Raw genomic sequence first — 9,106 nt, 5'->3', positions numbered from 1 at the left:
AAGAACTAAAGAAAAAATGAGTACAGAGTCAGAGCCAGAGTTTCAAAATATTCTCATCTGTTAAATTAAGAGTATCTCCCATAGAAAAGCAGTGGAGGCCCCACAGGGCAAGTACAAAACAGAATTAAAACTCCCAAGGGTCTTGTCTTTACAAAAGAAAAGGCAGGAGGCAGCCCCTGGACAGCTGGTCATGCTGGCCGCTCCGGTTGGACCACGTTGCATAATCCTCAGTCGCATCATCACAACGTCTCTGAGCATTTTGATGGGGGGAGGGGAGAAGGGGCAGTGTAGTGTGTATGGGGGGAGAGTCCCAGAGGGCTCTCTTTATCCCCTTACCCCTTTTTTCTATCCCAGAAGATGGAAGCTGGCTACACCTTGAAATGAGGCTATGTGTTTCAAACCTGGGGACAGGGGTAAGAGAGGATCTGTGCTTTGAGCAACCTGAGCCAGAGACAGAGGGGTGTTGGAGAGGTGAGGGGAGGATGCATGATGCTTATTGCTTTGTACCTTTCACTGGGAAGGAGGACAGCAGCCAACAGTAGCTCACAGGTTTGTAAACTGAGCCTGTTGGCTTCAAGAAGGGAGGCAATGAAGTCGAATTAAATATAAAAGAGTCATTTGTGCAAAAATAACTTAAACAAATAAAAGACCTGGGGAAGGGGGTATTCCCCTTAGCCTGGTGGGAGCGGGCCATATACCCCCTCCCCCCCAAGGCCTTTTCAGTGACATGGCTTTGGGGGGAGGGGCAGAGCTTCCCTACCCCCTGCAATGGCTCAGGATGGGATTGTAGGGGAAGGGCTTGCATTTGTGCTCTGAGTGGGGAGTAGTGCCCCCACCCACTGTCCACAGGTGCAGGTGGCTGGCAGGGGCTCCCAAGGCTCAGCACTCAGCTTTCCCCAGTCAGGGTCAGATCCAGCTCCAGGTATGGCTGCTATGGGGCCAGTTTCCTCCTCTTGTTTTTGGCAGGACGGCCAGGGCGGGCCCGGGGAGGCAGAGGGACAGCCGCCTAGACAAGAGGGGAAGTCGAAAGAAGTGATCAAACAGTTAGGTATCAATAAGTCTTTTATTTTCTCCCCACTCCCTTTAACCATTTTTTCCTCCTGCCCATCCCTATACATACCCTCCCACCCACCCACTGGTACACACTTACTCGGGTTGTGGGGCTGGGGTCCAAGGTAACAACATCCTGGCGGGAGATATTGCTGTTCCGGGTAGGGCTGCAATAAGGGGCACAGATGATCAGGAACACCTCCCCAAGCACCAGATGAATTTCAGAGTTTGGGTGGGAAACTTTCTACATTTGGACAGTAAAGGCATAGTATCCTTATTCATATTCAAATAAGTATTTTCCCTTTTGAAAACCAAGCTACTTCTTTTAATCATTTCTACAAACCCAGCAAGAAGTGAGAAAAGGGCAAGATTGTGGTGGGCCCAATACTCACTTGTATTTTCTCCTCCGACCTCGACGAGACTTTCTGACTACCCCTGGAGGCACCTGAGAAAAGATGGACTGTGTGTGTAGGGAAAGTTAAGAAAAGGCAGCATGGCTACAGCCATTCCTGAGCCCTTCAGCCAGACCTCCATCACTGCACTCACCTTAAGGTCCTCAGAATGGGGCCCAGGAGGGGATGGATCCTTGGGCTCAGCACCCCCTTCAGCCAGTTCCCCATTATGCTGCCAATGGTGGGTCCTTTTGGGGGACCGTTCCATTTGTCCATTGAAGCCTCCACGTGCCCCCCACTTGAGGGCTAATCGGCCAGGTTCCCGCCGGCTGCCAGGCTTTCGACCCCGGCCTGGCCTGGCCTCACCATTAATGCCCCTATGTCCCCCTCCTCCCCTCCGGCCCCGTTTCCCTGACCCCCTCCCAGTGAGCAGCTCAGGGACTGGGGGGTCGGGAGAACTGTGGGGTGGGGCTAAGGCACTGAGGGGAGGCCGAGCAGGCTCTGGTTCTAGGGCTGAGGTGGGGCTCTCAGGGGGCAGATGGGGGGCTTCTGGCTGCTCTGGAGGGATCTACAGGCAAAAAAATAAAATCTCAGTCAGTCTGCTTTGTAACTCAGAATGCTCATATTTCCAGTTTGGGGAAAAACTCATGACAAACATACCCCTAAACCCTCACCTGGAGACTTTGTAGCAGGCAGGCTAAGGGACTAGAAGCCTCTGAGAGGGGTGGAGGAGCTCCCCCCCCAGGGAGGAGCTGCAACCCCAATTGGCCAGAGAGAAGAGAGCCAGGAGGCTGCAACAGGCTGGGGAGGGCTCCAGGGCTGCTGGTCAGCGAAGACAGATCACCTGTTGAATTATAAAGTCAGGGGTCTCCCTAGGCAAACCAATTAAGTTGAACAAATCCTATTATTCTCTTAGGCTTTACCCAGTGGTCAAAGACTCTTCCCCAGTTCATCCACCTGCACCTCCCAATTTTTACTGCCTTTTTTCTTCTCTTCCATACCAGAGTCTGCCCTCAGACTTACCCAGCAGGCTGGCACTCAGCAGAGGGCTAAGGAGTTGGGGGGGTCTCCCTGAGTTGGAGGGGGCCTTGCCCAGAGAGGAGGCTCCCAGGTCAGTAGTTGCCGTGGTGACACTGGAGGTAGGTGGTCCAGGTTGGGGGGCACTCAGGACACAGGGCTAAGGAGAAAGAATGCTTCTAATACATACATATGTAAAGTAGTCCATACATTTATAGTACTTTCACGTATACAATCTGAAGCCTCACGTGAAGGAGGCCACACTTATTAAATACAGACCCCGTTCTTACAGCTATCCTACCCTTAGCCAAGCCCTAAGCCTTCCCCAAAGGCCCTGAGGAAGAGCTCAACAGAAACCGGAAAGCCTTTGATTCCCAGCTCCCATCTCTGATTCTACCTCTTGTTCTGTCCCACCCCCTATCCTCACCTGAGGGGACGTCCCAGAGGGGGGATCCAGGCTGGCAGCCAGCAGCGCAGAATTTAAAGCTATGAGGGTAGGGGGGGCTGAAAGTGGGGGAAACAGTAGCGGGGGCAGGTCTCCTAAACCTGAAAATGTCTCCCCACTTGGACCTCCAGCTCCCTCTGCAGATCCCTCCCCATCCCCAGCTGTGGGGCCCAGGGCCAACAGAGGCAGGAAAGAGGCTAGGAGGTTGCTAGGAGGTGCAGAAGGGGGTGAAAGGAGGTCTGAAGGGGGTGGTGGAAGCAGGGAAGCCACCAAAAGTGAAGGCCCTTCAGGCTCGCCTGGGGCTAGGGGAGGGCCAGGTCCCCCTGGTGGGGGTAGCAGGGGCTCAGGGGGCGGTTGTCCCCCTCCCCCAGCCAGCATGCCAAATAAACTGTGGCTGAGTAATGGAGAAGGTGGAGGCTGCCCCAGACTCAGAGGGAGAGGCAAGGCTCCTAGCATCCCTGGGAAGCCAGCTCCACTCAGTGCCAGGCCCTGCTCAGGGCTGGGGAAAGGGAAAGCCTCCCCACCAGCCAGGGGAGGCAGAGGGCAGGTGGTGCTCGCCCCCATCCCCAGTCCGTCAGATGGGCTTTGAAGTACAGGGCTGGGAACTAGGGGGGCTTTGGAGGCAGCTGGTGGGGCAGGGGCACCTGCAAAGGAAAAGACAAATTCAGCTCAAGGGAGACTCTTTATCCCTGTGTCCAAAGAGCCCAACCTCCCGGTCCCCAACCCAGAAAACTGCCAAAGAGTTCTAAATTCTCCCCTAGATGCCTTGGCTGCCTTTTTCCACCCCAGGGGCAAGGGCTCTACCACACTCATTCAGTTACATACCTGGCACACTGCTGAGGCTGCCACTGGAGGTCCCAGGCAGGGAGGAAAGGAGGGGGTGCCTAGGCTGGGGAGGGCTCCCTGAGGAGAGGGTTGGGGGAGGAGGAAGGTGTGCATCTGACCCCAAAAGGTTAAAGCTTCCATCAGAGTGGGAAGAGCCAGGGGTGGGGAGTCCCAGAAGGGACAGCACAGAAGGGAGAATAGGTTGGGATGGCTCAGGGAGAGAAAAGGATTGGGGCACAGGGGCAGGGGCACGAGGACGGCTCCGTCTCGGGGCTTGAGGGCCTCCCCCTTCTAACAATCGCAATACAGTTGGGGGTCTGCGGGGACGGCGCTGAGTGGGACGGGGTGATGATGAGTGGGAAGCTGAGGGTGGTGGGGCACAGGGCCTTTGGCCCTGTAAAGTGCTGGGAGGGGGGTGGGGGGGACGCTGTGCCTTGGCCGCTGCAGAGAGTAGGCTGCTAGCAAGGAAGGGGGGTGCCCCAGGGCCTTCCACGATGGGGGCCCCTCCCTGGGGTCCCAGGACCAGGGGCAGGTGCATAGTGGCTGAAGACACTGGTGGTTGAGTGGAAGGACCAGGGGGACCGCGGGGAGCAGGGAGATTATTGCTTGGGGGCAAAGGAGGGGGTGTTAAGGCATCACTACAGTGGAAGAGAGGAGGATCTGAAGGTGGCGAGGAGGAGGCATGAGGAGCTGGAAGAGAGCCCAAGTCAGGGGGCACCAGGCTGGATCGGAGGGGTGCTCCCCAGTTGTATGAGGGAGCATTGAGGCTAATGGCAGGTGGAGGAGGTGGAGCTGGAGAGGGAGCATTGCCCCTTGGGAGGAAACAGGGACTGCTGCTGCCTCCAGAGGGGACTGGATCAGGAAGCCTTGGTGGGAAGAGCCCCCCAGGGCCTGCTAGAGGGGGGAAGGCCTGTGGAACTGAGGATGGTTCTGGGGGAAGGGAGCCAGGACCCCCATTAAGTGGAGTTGTAGGAGGGACTCTACAGGGAGGGCGGGTAGAGGGGGGCCCTGGGGACACAGTGTGGAACATTTGGGGGCTCGCTCCCTCTCCTGCAATAAATGAGAAATGATGGGTTAGCTTTAAAAATTCCCAACCTCCCTGTGCCCTCCTTTCACCAAGCTGCCCTCCACTCCACGCTTCTTGATCCCTCCCATAAAACTTCCCATCATTCCTCTTCCAGGCCCTTTAAGTTGTCCTCAGTTTTCTTCTATAAAGTAGAGAAGACTCACCAGGAGAAGAGTGTGAGCAGGTGGTCTCCATGCTGCGGTACAAGGTTGCCATGGCAACGGCTTTCCTTCGATGGTTGCACAGCTTGGTCATGTCTTCCTCTGATGCTGGCCCCACCCCAGCCCCACCCGGGGTCACCGGGGCCAAAGGGTCAAAGTTGAAAACCTGTGAGGTAAAAGGCATGGACAGGGACCCTAAGGGGATGGGATCTGTGACAAAGGCTACCATGGGCAGTGATTTGCATTAGGTCTCTAGGTTTATCCCTGTACTCTCTGGCAGGGACCCCTCATCACTCTGACCTTGGGGACATTGAGTGGACACTCCAGACCGCACTTGCAGGTCCCATCGCTGAGGAGGTAGCTCCGGGTTTGCTCCAAGGAAGACAGCTCGGTGCCACTTGGGCTGGGAGAGGAAGGGTCAGAGAGGATGGGGTTAATTGACACTGAATTAGAAGACACTCCTAAATGACAGTTCCTTAGTCAAATACCTTCCTAGGAAGGGCAGCGGGTAAGGAATATGGGAAGAGACAGAGAGGGAGAGTAGATTCAAAGAGACAGCAAAAAGGGTGAGGAAGGAAGGAGGGACAGGAGAGCAACAGGGTACCAGAGATCTGAGCTTTGAGAGGTAGGGTGGGAGACAAATCAGGCAACTGAAGGGCCTGGGGATACAATTCAGGAAATTCTGAGAATCTATACCTGATATAGAGCACAGCACCCTCACGAACACAGCGCTGCCAGCCGATGGGGACAGATGTGGCCACAGGGCCCCCAGGTCTGTCTGCTCCACTGCTCTCATTGCCCCCATTCATTGTGTGTAATCAGCTCCCACGTGCCTGATAACAGACATCCATGGGCATTAGGAGGATTAAACTGGGCTGGGTACCTGAGGGAGTGCTCCATGAAGACAAAGGTTGCAGGGAGACCCTAGAGAGCTGGGTGGTTGAATGAGGGGGAACCCTTTGCCATCCCACCCACCATGGTTACCTGAACATCTCTGCAAACATTGTGGGGTCCAGTCTAAAGCCGGGGCCACCAGCTTAGCCCACACCTGCAAGATAGGAGAGAGAAGGGACTGTCAGGAATCTGCCCAACTCAAGAGAGCACAACAGTTCAAGATACTCTCAAGGAAAAGATCCTTAATGAAGTAAGTGCCCATAAAAATCTCAGGGATCTGCTGGCTGAGTCCACAATCCACCTTTTACATATGCAGTCCCTGGGTCAAAGCCTCAACTCCCAGGGACCAAGGAATCACAGCCTAGACATATAAAGAGCAGGGTCCTTTTGTCCGGTCAGAGACAGAAGACTTCATCCAGGAGTGTGGGCAGATTCCCCTAATGCCAGGCCAGTAGAAGGTTTCCCAGAGAGTCTGGCCCCTGCTGTCCCCCACCCCCCAGGGAGATCATATAAAAAGTACAGATTGCCCCACAGGTCACCAGACCATTGCCCAACTGCTTGTTCGGGGGGTACCAATAGAACTCGCCCCCACCATTGCTGATCTGGTTCATTTGGGTCTTAAGAAAGGTTGGAATCACCGCTCTGCCTTCTCCCGGAATCCTGAGAAGCTCCTGATTTCCTTCCAAACCTAAGGCAAGGGATTCAGCACCTCCTACCCACAGACTTCAAATTAGCTCCAACAGGGACTCTTCTCTAATATGTGCGGCCGCCCCTCAAGTCTCTCCCCAACCTCACCATCGCTCCTATCCCACACGGGTGGCTTCAAAACTTTCCCTCTCATAACAAGGCGCCCTGTCACCCAGCCTGCTTCCCTTCGCTTGGGGAGGAGGGGAAGGCGCACGAAGTAGGAAGGAACTTGGGGAGAAGGCGGGCGGAGGGTGGGCAAAGCACTGAAGGGAGGGAGGTGAAGAAGGCAAAAGTCAAGCAGTTAAGAGAGGGAAACGGTGGGGGCAGGTGAGGGCGGGGGAGTGAGGATGGGGCCAGGGAAAGGGGCCGAGAGGACGCAGAGGGGGCAGAGGGTAGGGACTGGAGGGGAGGGGAGGGGGAGGGGCGGAATGGGGGGGCCGGGCCCTGCACTCACCGCGGCCCATGGTTCGGCCGGCCCCGCCCTGCGCAGTTGCGGCCCAGAGGGTGAGTGGGAGGGAGTGGGAGGAGGGTCGGTGGAGCCCGAGCCTCCGGTACGGCCCCAGCCGGTCCTAGCAGGAAGCGCCGCCGCCGCCGCCGCCGCGGATCACCGAGCGGCCTCCCGCGCATGCGCCATGGGGGCCAGGGGCAGCCCTGGGGATTCCGTTCCCAGAAGGCACCGCGCAGGCTGCTGCCGCCGCCGTCGCTGCCGCCGCCACCGCCGCAGCCGCCGCCGCCGCCGCTGCCCGGACGGGAGAGGGGCGGGGCCGGGCCCCCGCCCAGCGGACAACGACGAGCCAACAGGAGGGGCCGCAGTGCGCATGCGGGAGCGCGCCTCCCCCTCCCCCACCACCCCCCATTAATCCCCAAGAGAACAAACACCCCCCGCGGCCCCCCCGCGGAAGGATCTGAGCCTCTTCCACTGGTGGCCAATCCCAGTCTTCCCCGGGGAGGGGCCCTCTCCAAACCCACAATCTGTTGGGGGGAGTCAGGATGCCAGGTCCGGGAGGGGCCAGACCCCAAAGATGAAAGTCGCGACTTGCCCTGCCCCGCCCCAAAGGCTTCCCGAGTAATGTGCTGGGTGGGACTTGACCCACCTCCCCAGGTCAGCATGTCACAACACGACCTCGGCCTGTCAAGTCACATGACCTCTGCCTGTCACTGACAATCTGGTCATGTCTTTGAACCAGGAGAGGGCATCTGGTCCAACCCACTCCTAGCCCCGTTTACAGAGGGGAAATGGAGAAATGGAGCAACAGAGCAGGCCTGACCAAAGACCTGTCACTGTCAGCTCACACCGGCCTTCTGACAGTTCCTACTTAGACAAACGTGCTGTCCCGGTGGAAGTATGACAGGTTGTGCAACAGGCCACCACATGGCCTCTGCTTTCTACCTAATGGCACAAGAAAAATATTTCTCATTTTGCATGGTGCCTTTCACTTTTGTTCAAGTTGCCTCCAAGTTCAGAGTTGTCTTATTTTACCTTTACAACATTTTTTTTTTTTTTCAAACAAGAAGGGTGAGGCACAGAGATACTAGGTGGCTGGCCTGGGATCCCTGGGCAAGTGGGGGGCAGCTGAAGCTAGAATCTGACCTCTCCTGACAACCTAGTCCAAGGCAGTTGTGCGCTAAGTGCATTTAATAAATATCCCGGGCAACAAGACTCTACTGTAGCCCAAACGCCTAGGAGGCAAGGCCCATGCCCAGCTCCTCACATTAGGGAGTCACAGGACTTACTGTCTGGATCAGTGAAAAGGGCGGGTCTTGGTCTTTGGTGAAGGGCCCCAGAGCGCCATGAGGGGAGATGAGGAAACGGAATCCGACCCATCGGGGAAAGAACATGAATTCTGGCATGTTGAGAACTCATTAGAAACTTTATCAAGACAAAAGTTCAGGGTACTCCTCTGAAAGGACCTGAAAATGACTACTAAGGGGATTCAAGTACCTCAGCTCCTTTTTTGGGTGGTTAGGGGCTAAAAGATCAGACCCCTTTTAGAAGACTCGAGATGTAGACAATCCTGGCAGACCGATGCAAACTTTCAAAGGAAGGGGGTTTAAAAGGCTTTGTGCCCATTATTAGCTGGGAGGGGAGCCGAAGAAAATGGGAGCCCTTTATGGAGAAGGTAAAACGGGGGCTAATGCCAGGTGGGCGGACCGAGAACTCCTACGACGAGCAACAGCGAGGTTTCACTCGTCAGTCTAGGGGCAGCTACGGTTGCTAGCCGTTGGGGCCGTAGGGTGCTGCGAGCTGGCGCCCCGCCTCTCTCCTCTCTCCCCCTCCCGCACCTCCCACCGCCCTCGTAGTCCCCTGCGCGTGCGCGCACAGACGGGTTGCCAAACATTGCATCATTCCCGCCCCCCTTTCCTCCCCTCCCCCTTCGAGCTCTCCCCCTCCGCGCGCGCGCATGACTCACTCACCTCCCCGGTGGAGCCTCGTGACCCACAGCCACTTCCGGGTCCAACAAGACCTGGACCCCCAAGCAGGAGGCGCGATGGGGCGGGGCCGCGGAGCTCCTGAGTGGCGGATGTAAGGGATGAGGCGGGGCCCAAACTGGCGTGCCGCTTTCTGATT

The 9,106-nt window shown here is 56.7% G+C and overlaps 1 protein-coding gene across 5 annotated transcripts; it reads right to left on the bottom strand.

The window, feature by feature from the left end:
* Positions 1 to 35: 35 nt before the first annotated feature.
* On the bottom strand, positions 36 to 9,075 carry MBD6 (methyl-CpG binding domain protein 6). Of its 5 annotated transcripts, none has more exons than XM_059683364.1 (13): positions 8,953 to 9,075; positions 5,941 to 6,004; positions 5,653 to 5,789; positions 5,257 to 5,359; positions 4,960 to 5,122; positions 3,730 to 4,779; positions 2,887 to 3,548; positions 2,466 to 2,619; positions 2,117 to 2,286; positions 1,597 to 2,010; positions 1,443 to 1,510; positions 1,151 to 1,217; positions 36 to 1,006 (listed from the first exon to the last, which is right to left on the bottom strand). In XM_059683364.1, the coding sequence occupies exons 3-13, from the start codon at positions 5,763 to 5,765 to the stop codon at positions 932 to 934; spliced, it is 3,039 nt and encodes a 1,012-aa protein (XP_059539347.1). In that variant the 5' UTR covers positions 5,766 to 5,789; positions 5,941 to 6,004; positions 8,953 to 9,075; the 3' UTR covers positions 36 to 931. The 5 variants fall into 5 exon arrangements, with proteins under 5 accessions (XP_059539347.1, XP_059539346.1, XP_059539348.1 ...); XM_059683363.1 differs by lacking the exon at positions 8,953 to 9,075 and adding an exon at positions 6,992 to 7,296; XM_059683365.1 differs by lacking the exon at positions 8,953 to 9,075 and adding an exon at positions 6,992 to 7,294 and having other exon boundaries at positions 1,443 to 1,495.
* Positions 9,076 to 9,106: the final 31 nt, after the last annotated feature.

Source organism: Myotis daubentonii, chromosome 2, assembly GCF_963259705.1.
Source record: "Myotis daubentonii chromosome 2, mMyoDau2.1, whole genome shotgun sequence".
In the NCBI taxonomy this organism is placed as follows: domain Eukaryota; kingdom Metazoa; phylum Chordata; class Mammalia; order Chiroptera; family Vespertilionidae; genus Myotis; species Myotis daubentonii.
This window is presented reverse-complemented; position numbering and strand designations above follow the sequence as displayed.